Raw genomic sequence first — 23,277 nt, forward strand, 5'->3', positions numbered from 1 at the left:
CCTGAAACAGCTTGACCATGTCCTTTCAGCTTGTTCATCAGATTAACTTTCTGTCACACATCAGATGAACAGCTTTCTTGGTTTCTTGACTAATCTAACACATAACCCAAGCAATTCTCTTCTCAAGCACAATCAGAAGCAAAACCAAAAGACACTGTAACATTCCACTTCATTCTAATAGCACATTCAGTTTGAAATTTTCATTTCTGCCTCTCCCTAAGAAAGATTACCCTTTTAGCAAACCATTTACAGTGACTGGACTCTGATTTCAGATAGGATTAAAACAACATTATCAGACATACACAAACCAAGTAGTCTGAGTTGCTTACAGGACTAATAATGTGTTATGGGTCCTTTCACATCTAGGTCACTGGTTCAAATTCAGCTTTAGTTGGTGATGAGTGACAAGGAACAATGACGTAAGAACTCAGTCACAAATCTGCCCTCTTATCCCTGACCCTGCAACATATCCTCTTTGTGCACTTTATCCCTTGATAAAACTTGAATTATTGAAGGAGCCTGCACTGCTACTGACTGTACTGTTCTTGTCCTGTGGCAAAACAAAAATTTCCATTTTCAGCAACTATGATGCTGGCTCATTTTACCACTTCAGATCCTTAATTAAAAACAAGGAATGAGAGCAACAAAATAATACAACACACACACAGCACCAACACATTTTAACTCATTCTTGGGTTAAAAGCTGAAAAATAATGGTGGTAGTTTAGGCAACTAAAACATGATAGCAACTAAAGACATGATAGCTTCATTAATAACCTGTAACTGCTACAAAAATCTTTATACCGTCTCTTGCATAGTCCTGATTTCAGGACTAAGAATCTTTCATATTTGCTGGGAAATTTAGAAAGACTGCAACTTCTCCATGCTTTTTTCCAAAGTATCTTCAAATATTTTAACCACGGGACGAAAATATGTTTTATTGAGAACATATTTTGTTATTACTTCAACTTCAGAGTCAGCTACGCCTTTCTTTTCAGAGAAAGTTCATACATAGCAATTCTAAAAGACAAGGAAAACCACAAGTACTGTGATCAAGAGCATTTAATGAGATGATGCACAATTTCATGCCAAGAAATCATAAAGGTGAAAAATTATGCCTTCCTCTTCCAAATCTAGTAACCGAATTTCAACTCTTTCTGACAGAGGTAAGGAGCAGTATCCAAGCAATGAACTTCAGAGATACTTTGTCAAGGGACAGAGCCAACCACAGCTACAAGCGCAATTTCAAAATGATTTAATGAGCCGTGCTTTACCAAGCTCCTATTGACAAATTATGAAGTAAACCCAGCAATCAGTGTTAAGGCATTGCACTGAAGTTACTTGCTACTCTTTGACACTCTGTTTAACCTATCCTCAACCTCTTTCTCTTGTCCACTGAAATGAGTTGCAGAAGTAATGTCAGTTTTAACCACTTTTTTTGGTTGTTGTTTTTGCCACCAGGCTGTACTTGTGTTAAGTCAGAGAAGCTTAAGAGGGTTTGTGATCAACTAGAACACAGATAAGCTGATCAGAATCATCAGAAAGTGCAGCAAGGAGAGAAAGAGCAGAAATACGCATGTTATACAAAGTGGAAAGTCCACATGCAATTATCACGTCTTTGCAGGAAAGAGAAACATTGCTTTACATCATACATTTGGGTCTATGCATGAACTGAACTCTAAATAACAAACTTTTTGCATCTGTCCCTGACTGAGGGTACTCTAACTATTCTTTGCAAGTGGGGAAAGCTGAACTTATTATATTACTTTGCAAATCTTGATTTAGAATTAACTTTTCTTCCTAGTACACTGAGTCCTCACTAGTACCCAAAAAGAGCATGCCTGCCTCTAATTCTGTGCAGAAAAAACAAACTTGAAGATGTAAAATAATATATGGCATCACAAAAGCCCTCCTATTACATTCACACAACATAGAGATGCAGTCTGAGGCACTGTACTTGAAAACCAGACAAGCATAATTCAAGAGACAGGACCGAGTATTTGCTTTCCTTCTTTTCTGACCAGTTGGTTCTCTTTGGAATCACTAATAATAATTAGAGAAGGTGAAATTTGCAGCCTAGCCTGTGTATCTACTCTTGCAGCAGGTTCAGAAGACTGAGAAAATAATACTCAAACGCATGTGCAAGACAGTACAACACTGAGGAACTGACATGGCTCAAAAATTCATTCTTAGGCTCCAGAAAGTGTCAGATCCTTCTAGTTAGTCCACATACTTGCTTTTTATTTATAAATGGATTTTCAGAGAAACTGAAAAATAATTTTGTTTCCAGACTCTTTTAGGCAAGACTTGCTAACTCGACTCTCTCAGACCCCTGTATATCAACAGAAGGCTGCAAATTACAGTGTGGATTTGTGTCAGTGTAGAGTTTCAGTTCTGATAGAGGGATCTCTTACCTTCAGACAGGGACAAATCATCAGCTGGAGACACCAGGTCTGCCTGGATCGCAGGGCCATTGCTCAGCGATGTGGTAATCTGATTTGTCAAGATAACCTGCAAAGAGAGAAGGAAAGGGTGAAGGGAAATTAATTTTTACAGCTACTGAAGGCAGAGAAAAGCCCAGGACTGGAATCCTCCAGGCATAGCATGCAGGTAATTTCAACACTCAGAACTATCTGCAACTGAAAGAGATATTTGCAAGAAGTGGAGGAAAAGGGATATTGTTAAAAAGATGAAATACTAAACAACAGGATGTTGATAAATATAGCCAGCTAAAATGAAACTACTGTTCTGAAGAGCTTCATTCATCGTTTGTTCATCTTCCATGAACAATTTGATGTTCCTTACAAGAAACCACCATTTTCTTCATAGGCAAATAGGAATTCTATTTCCCTAGTAATTTCCAGACAACTTACACATTTCCTTCCTTTGGCTGAAACAAAATGCCATGCAGAGAGGTGCTGTAGGGATCCACTCCCATTGCTCTGAAGTGCAAAATTACTAAATGTCACAGGGCTATCACTACACAAGAGGATTTTTGAGTGTTTTGCAGGATCACAAGATTCTGATAAACAACAGACTGTAGTACCTACACAGTTCTCTCCTCTGACAGCATGAGCAGTCATAGAATCAGCTGGGTTGGAATGGACCGCCGAGATCATCAAGTCCAACCCTTGATCCAACACCGCTGTGGTTACTGGACCATGGCACTAAGTGCCACATCCAGTCTTGTCTTAAAAACCTCCAGGGATGGAGAATCCACCACTTCCCTGGGCAGCCCATTCCAATGCCTGATTACCCTCTCTGTAAAGAATTTCTTCCTAATATCCAACCTAAACCTCCCCTGGCACAGCTTAAGACCATGCCCTCCTGTTTTACTGATAGCTGCCTGGGAGAAGCGACCAACCCCTACCTGGGGTGTGTACAAAGGGCAGAGACTTAATCAACCTGAGCTTATGACCCGCACTTACTGGGAATTCCTCATTCACGGGGAAGAATTGCAATCCCCGATCCCTATCGCGAATGGGGTTCAACGGGTTCCCCGTGCCTGCCGGTGGAGGGTAGGCACAAGCTGAGCCACTCAGTGTAGCACGTGTGCAATTGACATGCTTGCAAGGGATAAACAGTTTCTTGCGCTCTTAAACATGTACTGTTTTCTAGTAACAGAAAGCATTAAGGCAAACACTGCAAACACCACAGAGGGAAGAGCATAGGAAACCACAATTATCTCATAATGCTTTGGATCTTTAAGCAGCTGCACTATCCACAATAACAGTAAATTTCTGTTTTTTTTTTTTTTTAAGAAAAATGATCCTTCTACTTGCACTGAGAACAGACCCTGCTCCAAACAAACTCTCTTTGAAATTAATGGCCCGTCTTCAGCTATACTTGACACAGGAATATGAGAGAAAGGAATCCTACATGCTACTCTGTGGATGCTACTGGAATAAATATCTTACCATTGCTAAAAGGAAGAGGAATTTCTCTGCTCTTCCCTCCATTGCTCCTCCCTCCCTCTGATGATGGCTTCCTCTTGCTTTCTAACACTTGCAGCATTATGATATAACACACTCCTCATTTTCTTTTTCTACTTCAAGATCCCACGTAAGCTGTGTGAGATCGCAGAGTTCTAATTGGAGTGATGGTGCTGAGGGATATTATGTCCTCTTCAGGCAGCATGACACGAGCTGCCAACAATGTGCTGGAGTGTGAGACCTTTACCAAGACTACAACTCCACCTCCCTGCTCACATCAGCCCACCCATATCTGTGCTTGCAAACAGCACGATGGTGTCTCAGAGCTTTATGCACTGTATCAAGAGGACTAAATTGAAAAGTGGGTAAGTCAAATCTTCATCTACTCAACAGGAGTTCAAGACCTTTAGAACTCCATAGGGATGCTCCTCATGCTCTTCCGCAATTGACTACAAGCTGTGGACAAACTTCAGCTGGCCATGATCACCCTGCCAAGCTTAACCCCAGGGTGTGCCTTTTGGGACTGGGCATTTATGACGACTGCAGTGAACACAAACATGGTAAGTAACAGGCTTGTTTGGTCATACACCTTGGCTAAGGTTCTTAAGGTACACTTTGCAATACTGCCAACAGCAAACACACAAGAAACACATTACATCCCCCTGCTGTTTTCCCCCTGAGCTGCTGCACGCACCTGTAAGCACCCAAAAGCAGACAGTGAAGGGCCTGGTACACACAACTCCTTGCAGCCACTGATGGCTGTCCTGTTCATAAGGTATCAAGGTAAAATGATTCAATTTAATAACAAAGAAGAAAAAAGTCATGTTTTCCTTTATTCTTGCCACGGTACTTATCTTTCATTTTATTGAGCTAGTTCGTCCTTGCGATAAACTGAGCACCAAAACTGGTTCAAGGCAAAGGAAAGGAGTAGGCGTCCAAGAGTCAGTAGGGATAAGGAATAGGATGTGAGACCCTTCCTTCTTGAAACTATTCTCACTTTGTATTCACCATGTCAAAAAAGCCAGTTATCCATGGTATCCAGTACTAGAAAATGTGCTGAAACAGAATGCACTAACAAACTTGTACACACGTACTGGTGAGGTATGAAGCTTTCATTGGCACACTTTTGCAATGACCACATTATTCACAAGCATCAAGCTCTGTGATTCAGTCACGCCAGGCTTTGCCAAGATAATCTCTGTACTGTGTCATCATGTATTTTATTATTTATGCACCACATTTTAAAGAAACATTACGAAGCTTAAGGAACATTTTTAATAGAAAAAAATACCTAAGCATACCATATTTCATATTGCTTTCTTTCAAAGGAAACTAAAGGCTTAAAAAAAAAATCAAAAGAAAAATGAACAACAAAAATATTTCAACTGCTTTTTTTCTAAATCTTTCAGATTTTTGCCCTCTTCTTTAACTGGGAACTCCACAGCATTGTTAGCTGTAGGACTGAAAATCTTCTTCCCCTTTATGTTTAATTCAAGCTATGCTTCTGAACTTAGATTTCAATTTTTGATGTATCCTTCAATAACTATTCAGTACTAATATTCTAGATGTAGGGATGGGAATTCAGCATATTCTTGGCTCCATAACTTCACTGATAGTTAAACTTTTGCTTAAATACATGTTTAAATACTATCTTGAATAAGCACACTTCCTCTGGGACGAAGCCATATGCATGCACAGAATGCTTCTTTCGGAATTAACCGCAAATTATTCTTCATTACTGCAAGCCTGCAGAACCAACATAGAGATTCAGTTCTCCCATAAGTACAAGCCAAGAGGCTGTTAGCTAAGCACTAAATTTGGTATCAAATTCCCTGTCACACTTCTGCAGCCTCACTTACTGCAAAATTCTTCTATCAGGTATAGTTACACCTATTATCAGATAGATAGATAGACAGACAGACAGAGAGACATCCCTATATCTTTGTGTACCTACCATAATACAGTTTGAACCTCACTCTGAGAGTATCCAAATTACTCTAAACTCTCACTAGATCAAACAAGCCGCGGGTCACTAAAAAAAGAAAACATGCTGGTCCTTTGCTCCAGTCAGATTTAGCAAACTCCTCTGAATGTGTATATCTATCGTCAAAATTTCAACCATGTGCCCTTACTGGAAAGTGCCATCTTTATTTTTCCACGAGTAAAACTTTGGTCACAAACACTTTGGCAGTGAAAAGTGCCGTTTAAACAAGACTCTACATTTTCAGCAGTCCCCAGTCCTACAGGCATTCAAATTGAAGTCCTGAATGTTGGTATCACATGATTCCAGTGGCACATCTAAAGAAAATAATTTTCCCCCCAAAGTCTCCTTCACTAACCTGAAAGATATCCTTACACTCTGTTCTGCTATCCCTTGAAATGGTTTGATGTGTTCAGAGAGTTGCAAATAAGTGTCTGAGGGAATGGTTAAACTTGTGTGTGATTTGGAGAAAAAACATAGGCAGACAAAGGAGATGTGGTGTGAAACAGCTGTGTGACTTTCTGATGAGTAATCACATTTGTGCATGGACAGCATCTGCTGAGTCTCACACATTGCTTCATACATGCGTGCACAAACTACAATGCTAGTTTTGATGTTAATGATGCCATATCTTAAAAACCACCAAAAAGAAGGCTAGAGTATCCCCCTTTGGTCTGATAGATGCCACACTTGAAAGAAACCATCTCTCACTGCTAAACAGCAGTTGGAAACATGCTGGAGTGGCAACTCCAGGCAGACTTACTAGAGATTGCCTTGCACTGAACTAGATCAGATTTAACCTTTTTGGTACAAGAGACCTGCCAAGTCCTCAGGCTAAGTAGGTGAGGAAAAGTTGCCTCTGTTGTGGTTCCTTTTGACAGATACTGGACATCATTACCAGCCAAGAACAGCTTCCTCTTAAGAGATTCAAAGCCAGTCACGTGTTTATTATCTTCCAGCAGAACACTCAACAGTGAGAATATTGCTACATGGTATTTTGATGTTATAATACTGAAATACATAATATTTTAAAATGCATTGTATTTTAAAAATACATACTATTTTAAGAGGAGCTCCTATTTCCATCATGAACTAATGGAACAAAATGTTTTCATTACCACTAAGAGTCATAAAAAACAGCACATCTCTCCACACATACAGCTGTGTCCTGACATGTGCAACAGGTAAGGAAGTTGTGCTATTCCTTTCCGTTTCTACTTCGTGATGAATGAAGTGTGTAGGGCCTCTCTAGTCATTGACTGTGCATGAATGTAAAACACCCTCCCCTGCTAAAAGAGGGGGAAAAAAGACGAAAAGGTCAGCTAAACAGCTCAGTAACACTGGAAACATGCCTCATGCAGTCTGCTATGGAGTTCAGTGAACCATTGCCTTTAACCTTTGAGCCTATTCATTTGCCATTGGTCAAGCTAGTTATTTAACAAGTGAAAATTTACAGTCCTCAGACTTCCAATTCTGACAGAATTACAAACACTTTATAAATTCACTCAGATTCAGATTTCAAAACCCTTTCTGAGAAAAAGTCTACTACTTAAAATACTACACAAATGATGGACCACACAATTTCCCAATCTTTTCAAATCTTTACTTCAGCATAGCAAACTTAGATTGTAAAATAACCCTGTCTAACCATTAGAAATGTTATGAGAAAAAGAAGAATCCTTCTTAGTCAGAAAACTTGGAGATAAACACAAAGAGACAGTGGGAACACATTTTCAAGTTCCTAGTTTTAGATATGTTATAAAACCCCACAACCTACTCTTCTGATCACTTTGCCACTTTTTATAGGTGCTGATACTTGGAAAAAGATGAAAAAAAGAAGTTCTCAAGGAAAACAGCATTCATATTTTAGACAGGTCATTGCTTTTTCTGTGATTAATCCAGAAGTCAACAACGCTGTTAATATAGTTGGAAGGGACCCACAAGGATCATCAAGTCCAACCCTTAGCCCTGCACAGGACCATCCCCAAGAGTCATACCATGCGACTGAGAGTATTGTCCAAATGCTTCTTGCATTTTGTCAGCCTTGGTGCTGTGACACCTCCCTGGGGAGCCTGTTCCAGTGCCCAACAACCTCTTTCTAATATCCAACCTAAACCTCCCCTGACACAACTTCAGGCCATTCCCTCAGGTCCTGTCACTGGTCACCAGAGAGAAGAGATCGGTACCTGCAATGAGGTCTCCCCTCAGTCTCCTCCAGGCTGAACAGACCAAGTGACCTCAGCCACTCCTCATATGGCTTCCCCTCAAGGCCCTTCACCATCTTCATTGCCCTCCTTTGGACACTCTCTAACAGCTTAATGTCTTTCTTATACTGTGGTGCCCAAAACTGCACACAATATTCCAGGTGAGGCCGCCCCAGTGCAGAGCAGAGCGGGACAATTCCCTCCCTCAACCGGCTGGTGATGCTTTGCCTGATGCCCCCCAGGACAGGGTTGGCCCTCCTGGCTGCCAGGGCACTGCTGACTCATATTCAACTTGCCATTGACCAGGACCCCCAGGTCCCTTTCTGTGGCACTGCTTTCCAATATCTCATTTCCCAGTTTGTACATACATCCAGAGTTGACCCATCCCAAGTGCACAATCCGGCACCTTCCCTTGTTGAACTTCATATGGTTGGTGTTTGATTGGTTGTCCTTTAATCTGTTGAGGTCTCTACAGGGCCTCCCTGCCTCTGAGGAAGTCAGCAGCTCCTCCGAGTTTTGCATCATCTGCAAACTTGCTTAGTATCCAGTCCAGTTCTGTGTCATTTATGAAGATGTTGAAGAGCACAGGGCCTAAGATGGAGCCCTGTGGAACCCCACTAGTGACAGGTCACCAGTCTGATGTCACCCCATTCACTGTTACCGTCTGTTCTTGACCATGAGCCAATTGCTCACCCACCACATGATGTGTTTATCCAGCTGTGGGCTGGACAGTTTGTCCAGAAGGATCCTGTGAGAGAGTGTATTGAGAGCTTTACTGAAATCCAAAAAGATTACATCAGCTGGCTTCCCTTGATCAGCTAGGTGGGTTACCCTGTCATAGAAGGAAATCAGGTTTGATAAGCAAGATTACTCCCTCATGAAGCCATGCTGGCTGTGACCAATCACTGCATTGTCTTTCAGGTGTTTTTCAATACCTCCCAGAATAATCTTCTCCATAACTTTACCAGACACTGAAGTGAGACTGACAGGCCTGCAGTTTCCAGGATCCTCCTTCTTGCCCTTCTTAAAAACTGGGACAACATTCAACAGCTTCCTGTCAGCTGGGACCTCTCGGGATTCCCAAGGCTGCTCAAAAATCATTGAGAGAGGTTCTGAGATGACATCAGCAGCTCTTTGAGGATTCCAGGATGAATCCCATCAGGCCCCATAGATTAGCAGGGATCCAGCTTGAACAGCAGATCCTGCACAATTTCAAGATCGACTGGGAGTTGATCATTCTCACAGTTCTGGTCCTCCAGTTCAGGGCACTGAGACCCCCTTGGTCCATCATCCATGTTGAAGATGGCAAAAGAAAGTGTTAAACATCTCTGCCTTGTCTGTCCCTGTTTGTGAGGTGACCCTCCTCACCCTGTAACAGGCTGATGATATTTCTATACTGCCTATTGCCACTAATATATTTGAAGAAACTCTTTTTATTGTCCCCCACATTTCTGGCAACTTCAACTCCAGCTGAGCTTTGGCCACATGAATTTTCTCCCTACAGCAGCAAGCAGCATCTCCGTATTCTTCCCATATCACTTGGCCTTGCTTCCACTGGGCACACACCTTCCTTTTTTGCCTTATTTCCAAGAGAAGATCCCTGCTTAGCCAAGCTGGTCTTCTGCCTCACCTGCTTGACTTCTATTTGGGAACTGCCTGCTCCTGTGCACTTAGGAGGTGATGTTTGAAAAGTGACCAGCACTGATCTACCCCAGCACCTGCGAAAATATTTTTAGTAAAATAAGTAAGGGGACCTTACTTACTAATTCCCTGAGCAGCCTGAAGTCTGCTCTCCTCATGACCAGAGTTGAGGATTTGCTGGCACTTTTCCTTCTGCCAACAAATTTTAAACTCAATCACTCCGTGGTCATTGTGGCCAAGACGGCCACCAGTGTCCACTTTGCTCACGAGATCCACTCTGCTGACAAGCAGCAGATCAAGGAGGGTATCTTTCTGAGTTGGTTCCCTTAACACCTGTTCCATAAAGCTGTCATCCAGGTTTTCTAGGAACCTTCTGGCCCAGGTTGTAGCAGCTGTGTGATGCTCCCAGTTAATTTCTGGCAAGCCCCATAAGGACAAGGGCACTTGACTTGGGAGTGTTCCTTAGTTCCTCAAAGAATAATTTGTTGGAGCCACCCCTCTACCTCTTCTTTGTATGTTGTTGTAAAAAGAGAGTCACTTTCCACTGATGTGATTTCAGCGGATGCCAGTTTTCTGGAAGCACATTAGAAAAGTAAGAATACTAATTTAATGTGCCTAAACTTCTAACACTCCTATTTATTGGGAATAGCCAAGTTCCTTCATATGGAGAAAGTTCCTGCAGGTCCTGGGAGATTGTTGGCCTAAGAACTTTACACAGAAGAATAAGCAAACTATTTTTTGTTTGGTTATTTACACAGTACAATTTTTCAAGTACTCCTCCTGCCCTTCCTAGACCACACTGAAGCTACTAAATCTGACTTTGTCATCCTTGTAAATCCAGTTGAGTAAATAAGCCATTTTTTGTAAACTTGTGGTCTTAGTCTCCTTGTTAGTTTATTGCAAAATTAAAGGGAGCTCAGCACAGAACTATCAATCAGTAACCAGCAAAGGTAAAAAGTCTTCTGGAATTTACCAAGAGGCAAAAACCCACACTGTTTCATGAAATGGCTCTTTGTTAAAAGAATGGAGCAGAATTCCCCATTTTGCATGCAACACTATTTAGGAAAATTCTTATTAAAGGCTTCCTGTTGAGCTGGAAAAGCAAGCACAAGGACACTTGCAATAATCCCAAATTACTCCACCCTTATCGGTCCATGTATTTTGTGGTTTTCACTGTACTCAAGCAACGTCACTAGAGAGCACCAAGTAAAAGTGACAGTGTGGCTGGGATGCTGACTCTACACGCTGGAGGAGAAGGAAAGCAAGTTTTATTGATCCCTAGACAATCTTAGTTCTGATTCTTGAGAAGGCATCTCTCCCTTTCCCTGAAGCACAGAGCTTTTAATGTGGCATTCAAGTAACGGGTTGAAACAATAGTGACTACTGTGGAGGCATTAGCTAAAGGATAGTATACCAAGCAGTACCACAAAGCCAGATGGGCTGTTTCCAGCAATTCTGGAAACAGAAAAAGGGAACAGTGAGAAAACTGGGGTGAAACAGCATACTTCAAACAGATGAGAGAACCACAGCCTTCTCCTTGAAAACCTGTTACAACTCCTCGAGACTGGCAACAGTCTGCTCAAGGAAGAACACTAAACTACCACTATCTGTTATAGGAATAGGGTATTTGTGATCTTCATCTAAGCTACCCACTGAATTGGCTTTTTCTTCAACTTCTGTTTCTTCAGGGAGATTTTCTTCAGCATCAGTAGCCACAAAAGCTGTCAAAAGTTTTCCAAGACCTCAGCAGAACTTGTACCTAATATGCACAAGAAAACTTGCTTAAAACTGAGCATTTTTTGTGAAATCAGGGAGTTAGAAACAGAAAAAGGAAAAGTCTGAATGCAATACCAAGAGCCCCTAAACAAAATAAGAGTTTTAAAGAGAGAATTTCAGTGCCCACAGGTACTGCAGTGCTTGAAGACAGCTACTACAGCACCTTGCAGGAGCTGTAGGGGCTCACCTTGCAGGAGAGCAGCTTTTACTGTGAAAACCCTCTGCACAATTGAGACAGCTCTGTTTGGGCTCCAGGACCAAATCAAACAATTTATATCACAACTGTTATAATGATAGGAGATTAAATATATATACATATCTTCATTCTTAGAAAATGTGAACTATTTTGGTTGTAGCTACCAAAGAAAGCATGAAGTGTCTTCAGTGCAGGCATAAGAAATAGGCAAGTGCCCACATTTAACAACTGTTGCTAATCTAAATCAATTGAAAGACAAGGTACCAATTACAGCTGTCTTGCTTATAATATGACAGAGGCATAGGCTGGTAATGGTGATACACAGGTTAGAGGGAAGTAGATGGCTATTTTCAGATACAACATAGCAGCTAGGCTGATTGAGAGCTGTTACAATTCACATTTCAACCCATGTTACCAGAATTTGGCACAATTTCCTAAATAAAGATATATACACATAAGCCACTGGAAATCTATTGAGAAACACTTCCTAATCCTACATGCAATGTAGCAACAAGTGCTGGCCTTGCTTCAGAGGAATTTCAGCTGCATCTATTTTCAGCTGTACTTATTTTCATCACATCCAGGAAACAAAAGGCAATAAACAGTCTAACAGCACAGAAATAAGAAAGCACAATTCTCTGGAAGGCTCACAAGCACCTTTTAAAAGATTAGGGATCTGTTGTTCAGCACACATTGCTGGCTAGCTGCAACCTTATTAGAGCTCCTGTTTTGCCATGATATCTCTACCCAAGGTTCTCCTCTTTCCTCCATCAGTGAAGCAATTCATAGCAACAGAGCTCATTTTATAGTTATCAGATTTCGTGGAGTATAAATAAGATTTGGAAGAAATTAAGGTATCTTTCAGAGATTATCAATTGTATTTATATTGAATTTATTCTGCTTTGCACAGGAAAAGTACAAAGTTATGCAATTCTATTCCATAAGTCTTCTGGAGAAGTGTCTATTAACATCCCTGCCAACTGCTTAAAAAGCTTCACAATGAATTAAAACTTCCACCAGAAGAAAAAAAGAAACAAAGCAAAACAAAAGCATGCTGTTTTCAGGCAGCTACACGTCTTCAAGTTGAAATAGCTACCACCCCGTGACAGCCTGAGGTCTTCAGCCCTTATTACTCTCTGAACAAGGAATGCAGCCAACACAAATGTAACCTTCAAAATCCACGCCACTGAGCACCCTTGTGCTGTGCTGCTCGGTGTGAAAGCTTTGTGTGCCTGGAAGGCCTTCACATTCAGCAGCCTGTACAGACCTGCTTACAGAAACATGTGTAAGGCACCCCCCACACAGAGGGATTGCTGCCTGCCTTCATATCCTGCCAGTAGCCCAAAGCTCCATGTTAGTTTCCAGCAGAACCTTCCCTCTCCTCCACCCTCCCCTCCAGCCTCTGCTTAATGATGGCTTTCTGAAATGAGCTTACCCCTGTGCGTAGCTAGCAATGTACCACAGGAGACTGGTCTGATACTGGCTGAGGCAACACAAAGTACCTGACAGGAAATCACTGTAATTCACAAGCAACTTTTACAGTCAAAACCTGCTGCATCCTCAAAGCAGCAAACACTACCGCTTAAAAGGGAGTTTTCCGATGAATGTCAAATTGTCTTGTAATAGAATAAATAAAATAAAATTATTAATTCACAGATCACTCTTGGATTGCATGCTGTTCTCTGCAACAGGGTTTTGGTTGGCTTAATTTGTTTGGGTTTGAAGAAACTGGATTGGCTGGAACATCAGCAAAGTAGTACACAACTTCAGTTCTGCTCCGGCATGCTCCAGGCTGAGAGGAGAGACGAGTATGTCTCCTACCGTTCCATAAGACTTCAAGGACGTCAGAATGTATGCTAAATTTTTTCTCAATTAAAAACCTAGTTCAATTTATTGGCACTAGTTAGCTTTCATTAGATCAGAAAACAGAATGAAGGCTCTTTCACTCGCTGGGTTCAGACCTTCTGCCATGCATCTACCCTGTTTCATCCAGCACTTCAAATTTACCTAGACCTACACAAATTCTGTGGCATTAAATCTCACTGCCTTCTGAGGGAATAAATGTATTGTTACCCCTATTGTAGAGACAGATGCTCAGACACTAAGCAAATTGACTAAAGGTACCACAAACCTTTACTACCGTTCCTAAATCCTGATTGCGAGAACAGAGTTGGAAGGGCTCATACTCACCTAACCACTCTAGGATACCTCAGGACCATCTAATATCTATACAGCAAATTATATATTCATAATTCTTTATATATTTTGGGTTTATTATATTGTGGTTTTTCTACACTTGTCTATATTTAGTTTTTTCCTAACAAGTGTGAGATCCTAGATCCAAATCTCACTGAATTATTGATATGGGTTGGAACCAACTCACTGTGAATGTGTGTGTGCATGTGGGGAAGGGCTGGGCCTGGACCTGCAGGTCCATGGTAAGGTCTGCACATCAGGCTTGTGCTGAGGGCTCATGACAGAGCCAGAAGGCAAGGCCTGGAGCCCACGCAGAGCTGAAGGCCCTGCAGCCGGGCTGTCAGTCAAGGCAGACCTGCCTGGCAGCACACCCACACCACACCCCTGCAGCCTGTGACTGCTACAGCACAACTCACTCCGGCCTGGAAGGCACTGACCGGATATCCTGCCTGGGAGGGAAAACTGAATTCTATAAATACACGAGACTCCATGTGATCTCTCTCCTCTCTCCACTCCCTCTCCAACCAGCACCATGTGAATCATTGAATCTTGTCAGTAATTATTCTCCTCTCCTTTCTCTCTCTCCTCTCTCTTTCTTTATCCCTTTTAATGTTTTCTTCTTTTACTCTTTTCCTTCTCTTGTGGGTAACTTAAAACCAATGAACTGTGTTTTACTAAAGCTGGTATATGGATTGTTTTAGTGGGTGTTTCCTATGGAATGGGTCTTTGTGCTGAATGTTTTAGTGAAATGCTTTTTCTTGGTTGTATTTTACTCCTGTAAAAATCTTTTGCCAAAATATCTTATTTTTTTCGCTAAATTAAAAAGAATTTCTCTTAGAGAAAAGTGTGTGACTCTTTCTCCAGACTCTAATTAGAGGTTACAACGAACCAAAAGGCTTTTAAAAAGTCTTAAATAAAAATGTAACCGCTCTGGGCAGTTTATAGCTTAATCCGGAGCGCAACAAGTCAATAGGAACAACTCAATATGAATATAAAGTAATTGGAGAAGTATCTATTATTCACTACTAAACTAATGAAATACTCCTAACGAAGGCCTAGGTCTCATGGCCCATTTCAAGTTGATAGTAAGTGTACCAGCATTTTTATTTGATTTTGATGTTCTGACAAGCCTATCAGAAAGACCATTTATAGTAATATACACATGCAAGTCTAGAGAAATATGGCATACAAGGCACAACTTTATGTCATTAATTCCACTAATTCCTCAGATTCCTTCCAATTAATTCCTTCAAGCCTTCAAACCAGTGGGTCACAGGAGACTCCGTGAGTCTCGGATACAAATTGAATCAGCTCAATGTGCTACTGTAATCTACAGCTTTGCTCAACAGTTTTTAAAACACTTTCCCTAGCTCTACCTTATCCCACATCATGACCCTATGCCAACATTTTTAGAGTGAGGACAGTGTTAGTTTAGACTGCTCCTTGGTGCCTTGTGGAAGCAGAAGAAAGCAGTTTTAGGATATGCTAGAATATTTGTTCCTTTTGTCTATTCATTTAATCTTTACAAGGAGGTAACTGCTAACGCCATCGTATGGCTTACGTTGTTTTATACACAACATACTTTATCAGCACTACAGAAGTGGAGCAAATCTTTGATAGCCTATGGTTATGTTAGGGAACACAGAATGCTTTACACCATGCCTGTTAAAAGAGTTTTCTTGATGTGTTACGGTAGCTCAGACACAGATGGGATTTTTAGACCTACCTATAATGACTATGCTTAGATAATCATATAGCTTTATTTCAGTGTCTGTAACAGTCAGTAGGTCCTACCTACAAGGTAACAGGGAATTTGGATATATAACTCCATCTCCCTATTTGCCCAAACCTATTTGACAGGTCTGTGGAGCATTAGGGTAATAACTGATAATGCACAGAAGCCCGACAATCAATATACCAATAATTTTTACAAAACAAACTCAGCACTGACAGCATTATCTAGTGCGGTTATGGCTGATTTAGTGAATGCTGTACTGGTGATTTCAAAGTATTCTTATTAACAAAATTCAGTTATGATCCTCTATAGCTGCTGTGGCTGTAAAAAAGGAGAAGTCATCAAGAAAACAAAACACGCAGATGCTGAAACAAGCAGCCTCTCAAGCTGCCATCAGTTTCCCTTCCTTGTGACCCAGGGCTCAGAAAGGTATGAAAGAACAATGAGAATGAACAGCTGTGAATTATACATATGACAAGCTGCAGATATATACTAACATTTCATTCCAGACATTTTCATACACTGAATTGCATTTGCGCCTTTTTAGCCCAACCTGCAATTTAGTCAGTAATCTTTCTCTACCAGAAATATTTATAATATTTCATAACCATTGATAGCTTCAGCTTTCCTTAAAATGCAACAAACAGACAAAATAAACCAGTACAGTTGAGTAATCCAGTCTGAACGCTAGGTAGTGTTTTTTTGCTGTACTGTTTGTTTGACTGCTTTCACAGTCAACATCTTTTAGACTGATTGGACCGAAAGTTGACATTTTACCACTTAACCTTTGAGCTTTGTAATATATCAACATACCTCTAATGCAGTGCAATATTTTTATGCAAAGGAAGATTGCTTGGGTATATTTTGTCAGTCTCCTAAACCTGCAAAGTTAGCCAATTAAGAGCTTCAACCTTTAACATTCTTCCACTTATAATTTTCAATACATTTTTCTAAACTAAGTTATTCTCAAGCAAATTTTCCTAAAAATAAATAAATAAATAAATGCAACCTATACAAAAGGCACAATGGTGGACTGTGTTACAAAATTTTATTAGCACTCTTTGAAGACTGCTATAGCATTTTAGGAAGCCTTCTTACACAGTAGTAAGATTATCCTAAGTGCTTCTTCCTCAAAAGCACATTAAAATAAAAAGTCTGTGACTCACAGATAAATAGTCCACGAGACAGAAAAAAAACCATGCCCAAACGTGTGTGTATGATTGCTTTCCAAACATATCAGATCTGTTATCACCTAGAGGAGAGGGGAAAAAAATCATCCAAGTTTCTTCTATTCAATATTTGGGGGAGCAAAAAAATAAATTGTGGCTTAAGACGTTCTGGAATTTCAGTGGCATTGTCTCAGCCTCCGTATCCTATTTTTTTCTAAATTCTTTCACTAGGAAATATAGGTAGTCTGTATTTCCCCAAAAAAATTGACATTTATGTCACATTTTAAAATGACAAATTTCTATTTACCAACCCAACTTGCTTAAATTGGAGTGTATTTTCCTTGGAAGTATGAATCATTAGAAACCTCTTTGAAATTTAGGACTCAGGATGGAAAATGAGCTCAGAAAAATGCAAGGAATCATTTTTGTGCTGAGACCACAGCATGACGCCTCCCCTTCCTTTGGCTTTGCCAAAGAAAAATAATATTTGAGATTGTCTAAACAAAATCATGAGCCCATGAAACTATACTCAAGCTAATTCCTCATCTCTTGGGATAAAAATCCTGTCCTCGATATCACTGCTTAAATGTATGCATAAGGCGGCACTGTAGAAATATGTTCTCTCGTCTCTGTGTCAAGGAGGATCAATCCTGCAAAGTTGTTTTGGCAAACCTTTTCCCAATACTAACTGAGATACACAAATCAAACTATGAGACTGCTAACAGTGAAATTTTGTCAAAAGCAAACAAATTCAAACACAAAGGTGTTCCTCTTATTCTTAAAATTTTATTATCAATTTGTTTGGGAAGTTGGTGATCACTGAGAATAGCTCCACTGGTTCCACTGGAAATGACACTGGGTCTACCAGCATTACTGTTCTTTATTGTTGGTACCTCTGTTTTTATGTAAATATTTGTAAATGTTTAACAAAACAAAACATAATATATTTATTCAGCTATTTGGGTACACTATTTATGTTTACAGCTGTTACCAGGACTACAGAAATTTTGAGATTTGAAGTCAGGTGAATAAAAACAGGCTGTGGCACCTTCAACGATCGTAAACTCTAGGAAAACCTTGGGAATGGTACAGGATTTCAGATATTTCACAAGAAATATTAGAAAGCATCTGCTCTTTAGGAATTAAACTTAACTAAACAATTTTTACACCTCATTCAAATTAACCCAAGCGAACAAAGTTAGGTCAGATCTGAGATTTGCTGTGCATCCTACAAATGATACAGGCAGCAGCGAAAAACAGCTAGCGTCTTCTGGACAACCAACTGAAACTTTGCAGCAGCTCTAGATTAATTGTTCACTACAGCTAGCAATTTTCAAATATAATTTCTTAGACTTGCTATTAAAATTCATAGGATCATGCATTTTCCTTAGACCCCATTGTAATTGCTTCATTCAAAGTCTTTCTCAAGAAACCACAACAGTCACCATTGTGGAGTTCAGCAAAAAATTGCAAAGATAGTAATGTTACAAAATGAATTTCATTAATTTAATTTAGAGAAAAATTTAAGAGGAGCAAATTATGTTTTAGTCAACAGAAGAGATATCTGTTGTGCCAGTAGGTGTTCTGCAGCCTCATGACTGGAATAGCTTCTTCCAGTGAGGAGTGAGATACCTGGGCAAACAGATGGGAAACCTGGCCTAGACTAGAAATGAATTTCCGGATAGGACTGAAGTGTATAATCAAACATTGTGCGAAATCAGGAGCAAAAAAACCAGTGAGCTGTTTCAGGTCAAGCTGGAAGTGCATCTTCAGATGCACTGGGTGTGGGGCAGAAGGGTAGGAGCTATTGGATGCTACATGCCAGGATTGGCATGCTGAAGGTGGAATAGTGACCCAGTAGACTTTCTCAGAGAAGGATAGGATGTATTTCTGGAGTTCCTGAAAAAAGGTAAAAATAATTCAATGCAAGATCCCTAGACTTCAAAGCAAGGTGCAATAGCAGAGCAGAGTGTGTGACAGATTAAAGAGAAATGCTCAATTATATCTCGATCTCAGTGAAAATTCTTCCATATTTAGGTGGATGCTAATTTGAAAAATACCTTGTGTAGTGTGGAGATGTACAGCTTCTGAAGGCAGAAGGGCAGTTATGGCATATACTCTTTTAGTTATGCTGTCTGCTTCATGCAATCATCAAAATATGTATCAATTAGAAAAGCACTTTCAGTAGTAGAGCTATCAATTCAATAAAATTATTTTGCCATTGGCTACTCCTTGGGTCTAATTAGGATAACTGACTATGGCTTGTTTTACAATAAATTGCTCCTCAAAAATGTTACTTTTCTTTTTAAAATAACCCTATCTGTTGTTACCAAGCTTTAAAATTCCATGCGTGCAAGGAACATCACGTAATGGATGGATTATACTCCAGCTGCCTCTTAGACTTATCTTGTCCTCCAGAACACTAGATAACAACTTTAGTGTAGAAACTAGCCTGACAAGGTTTGTTCTTATTTTAAATTTTATTAATATTACTCAGTTTTTATTTTAGACTGCATAAGATTTAATGCAAGTCTGGTTTTATTGACTCTAAAGGAGTTACACCAAACTAAAACATGATCATGGACTTATCTCTTTCCACCTTCATCCTTTTGTCCATAAATACCTTTCCAGAGAAACAACCAGTTCAGACTTTTTTTTTCTTATTAAATCTTCACCTCAATTAATTCTCAAGAGAGAACAGGAGGGAGCAGAAGTCCAGTCGCATGTTTTCTAATCCTGGTTCTGAGGCTAAGTAGCTACAACTTCTTACTGATATAATAAATTCTTTGTGCCCTGTTTTCAAAGCAGGCATAATGCCTACCTCACAAGAGTATTGTGGCATTTGGTATTTTGCTTTCCTAATGCTTTGAAATCATTGCATGAAGTGTTATTAAAACCATCCTGTGTTCTTAGAGTCTTCCAGTGGTATAGCTGGGCAATGTCTAGATACAATTTGGCAGTAATAACTGACCACTGTACATTCAATGTATGGGCTTGCACGTCTTGCAACAAAACTCTTAAAACTTCCCTCCAGGAAACCCATGGGCCTTTTTCTTTTGTTTTGGCTTTTTTGGGGGGAGGTGTCAGTGTGTTTTTTTAAATCCTCCCCCTTTGCTTGAGTTGGGACTGAAAGCATCACTGGGTTGCACTGCAAGTTTGGGAGTGGTAAATCTGAAAAAACTACTTGTAGCTCAACTGTTGGTATATTGTACAACATTCTGTAAAGTATTAATTAGCACTGTATTCAAAATAGACAGAAAATAGCAAATACATGCCAGCTTATTATTTAAATGTTAGCTGGGAACTGTGTTCTTGGAAACAACTTTTGGTCTCTCTTGAGCTTACTGGGGGTGTTTTAAAGAGCTATTTTATAGAGAAGGGAGTCCTGAATAGTTCCAGAGGAGCAAAGACACAAAATAACAGCAATGCAGCATAGCTTCAAATTAGGCCTGTACTAAGTTATTTTCTGAACTGGATAACTCAGATCATTCCTGTGCGAGTAAAAGGCAAATAACAGCTATTCTTAAGGGTGCAAATAGATCAACAAGTGCAGACTTTGCACTACTTGTAAAATACAAGTATATTGGTATAAGCAGCATGAAAAAATATTCTGTTCCTCTCTGCAAAAGCACAGGGTAAGACACACACACACACAAAAAGAGCTGAAATAACAAACTCCATCTCAGATGTAAAAGCTGACCTTTTTAACAGGCTGAAGAAAATATCAGTGATTGCCTAGATTTGAGTCCGAACTCCATCACAACAGCCAAGAGAGAATTGTTGCTGAGGAAACTGTGGCCTGCAAGAGCTTCACCCAGAGCTGAGTCTACACTGGAGTTTCAGAGAGAGAGTGGAAAAGGCACAAATAATTACAGAGAAGGCATGATTTACGGAAAATGAATACAACACCTCCTGCAGGAATGCACACTGCCTGGAATACCGACAGCAAATATAAATGGGAGGAACAGAACTGGCACATCTAGAACATGGCAAGGCAGAGAGCCCTGGAAACTGCTGCTTCGGAGGCAAAGTGTGTGCTTCAAGTTTCACTACACTTCAAGGAATGAGGCCATAAATAGAAGAGCCATTTTCACTGAGCAAGAAGCCATCCATGACTCTTGGCACTACAGACTGAGAGCTGCATCTGCAAAGACTGTCAATAGAAGGACTTACCCTTCATTCTGTCATAGTTTCTATCCTGACTACAAACACCAAGGGCCAGCCTCAAGAACGAATGCAGACCCACTTCAACCCAACACATCTAAATGCCTCTCAATTTGAGAAAAGGCTGGATATGACCTTTATGTTTCAGTCCTGTCTACTCAGCAATGCCTAAACCACAGAATCACAGAATATACCGAGTTGGAAGGGACCGACAAGGATCATTGAATGCAGCTCCTGGCCCTGGGTCACAGTAGCTCAAGGTCCACAGATAGTACTAAACTACCAGCTTTTTTGAGATATATTCCTGAAGTTCTGTGGGGATAGCATTGGATATAGGTGATAAAAAGATAATCTAGACACAGATAATTGCCAACTCCACCTTGCCAGTGTACAGCATTATTTTTTGGGCCCCGGAAAACTAGAAAGATGTTTTAGGCAAATTAGCAAGGTCATTTTCCCTTGAAAAATTCTTCTTTTTCCTTATAACTTGTAGCACTTTGAGGATATAAAGGATTAAAAATGCATTATATAAGACTATATTCTTATTTGCATTCTGCTTTGTGTCATAAACAGATTCTCTCCAATCTTGGAGATTAAAGCTTTTTCTTAAACTACTATAACACTGAAATAACTACAGTAACAAGAGTGCATGAAACACCTCAGATTACCACTACTGTGAGATGCAAAGGGAAATCTTGAGAACTTGTAATGCAAAGTAGGAAAAAGTTAACTAATGATGATGTTTGCACTACGAATCCAGTTTACCAAAAAGTTTGGCCATGACATAGTTTAATTTTTAAAGCCTATGACCATACTTTTATGACATACACATGTACAAGCAGTATGTACAGGCTCAGTGCTCTTTGGCCCAGATCTTATCATGTCAGAAGGCTTGTCTGGGCATGATCACTCTGCTCCCTTCCCAACTCCTCTGCCCCAGGTCAAGCCAGAACTCAGAAACCCCTGCCCTGCAGTGTGACAGTGTAGGTTGAAGAAGGACAATGCCTCTCAGCTCCATGCTAGTACAACTATTCCTTCCGTCTTCCCCCTCAAACCAGGGACACAGCATTCAAACATAGGCAGAAGAACACAGCAGTTATGTCTGTCCACTATTGGGAGTGTTTTGCTAACCCTGCCACGCTGCCTTCCTGGACAGCTGTTTTCTTTGCCTGCATCTAAAACTGGCTGTGCAAAAAAATGGAGAAAATATGAATTGAGATAAAAACTACCTTCAGACTGAATAAGTACTCAACACTATTAAACCGTAAAATGCTTGAGTAATGCAGGATGGTAATAATTAAATGTAATATATATATTCATACAAGCAGTTATTCAGATCATATACATATGAGGCACACAACAACCAAACATATATATGACAGCACTTCTCAAAACAAACAAAAAAACAAACACAATGAAAAAGTGCCCTTGAATGACATTTTTCAAAAGAGGCTCTCAAGCATTTCAGTCAGATCCTGAATCTCCAAAAACATAAGACAGGAATTATTCCATGCATTTTTCAAAACAGAAAATTAAGAGAAGAGTCTGGGAGACTTTGCCAGCATTAAAGGGCATTAATATCTAACAGGTCTTTATAAATAGCAATAAAAAGGCAGCAAATCTGTGTAACTGAAGAATGGTTACAGGGAACAATAACTGTGGGTTTTTATAAATGCTCACTGATCTATCATAATTTTATCACCTGAATTTTATAAAGCACAAAGCCCAGGTTTACCATTACCTTTTCTTTTCTAGAAAGAAAACAGGAAACTACACGACAGTCTGTTAGAATGTGAAAAGTACGCTTAAGGAAGGCATTTTAGCTGATGGCTTTAAAATTCAAAGAAAGAGAATTTTCAGAGCAAAGAGTTCAGAGCCAGACTGGCCTAAATTGTTCAGACTGTTGTTTAACAGCATCATATTTGGACTATGTGGCTGTGCAGGAAAGAAAGTACTTCTGGAGAAGAACACATTCATTTACCAAAAAGACCAGGCAGAACACAGTATACTCTTATTTCAATCTTCAAAATGAACTTTTCTAGTAGTTTTCACATGACAGAAAGAATTATAGATCTGACTAAAAAATTACTTCTACACTTTTCTGATTTGGTTTATCCACCACTCAAAGATAATGATAGCTTATGTGCAATTTTTGTAGCTGAGTAATCTCTGAAATAATTCTCTATTAGAGGCCATGTGACAATTCTCAGTGTCAGACAGCTTTTAAAAAGCTGCAGACTGGCAAGAAAACAAGTAGGGTTAGCCTGACAGAGTTCAAGAAGC

General features: G+C 40.0%; 1 protein-coding gene across 9 annotated transcripts in view; it reads right to left on the reverse strand.

Annotated features, from left to right (window-relative positions):
* The window catches only part of RAD51B (RAD51 paralog B), a 470,288-nt gene that overhangs the window by 258,115 nt on the left and 188,896 nt on the right, over positions 1-23,277 (reverse strand). For all 9 annotated transcript variants that reach the window (XR_010431327.1, XM_064658361.1, XM_064658356.1 and 6 more), the window contains exon 8: positions 2,415-2,511. Coding sequence is in view for 8 of the 9 variants with exons in the window: in XM_064658361.1 (XP_064514431.1) it covers positions 2,415-2,511 (97 nt within the window). In the remaining variant the exon portion in view is untranslated. The remainder of the gene's footprint in view (positions 1-2,414; positions 2,512-23,277) is intronic.

The sequence above is a fragment of the Pseudopipra pipra genome, chromosome 6, assembly GCF_036250125.1.
Source record: "Pseudopipra pipra isolate bDixPip1 chromosome 6, bDixPip1.hap1, whole genome shotgun sequence".
Taxonomy (NCBI): domain Eukaryota; kingdom Metazoa; phylum Chordata; class Aves; order Passeriformes; family Pipridae; genus Pseudopipra; species Pseudopipra pipra.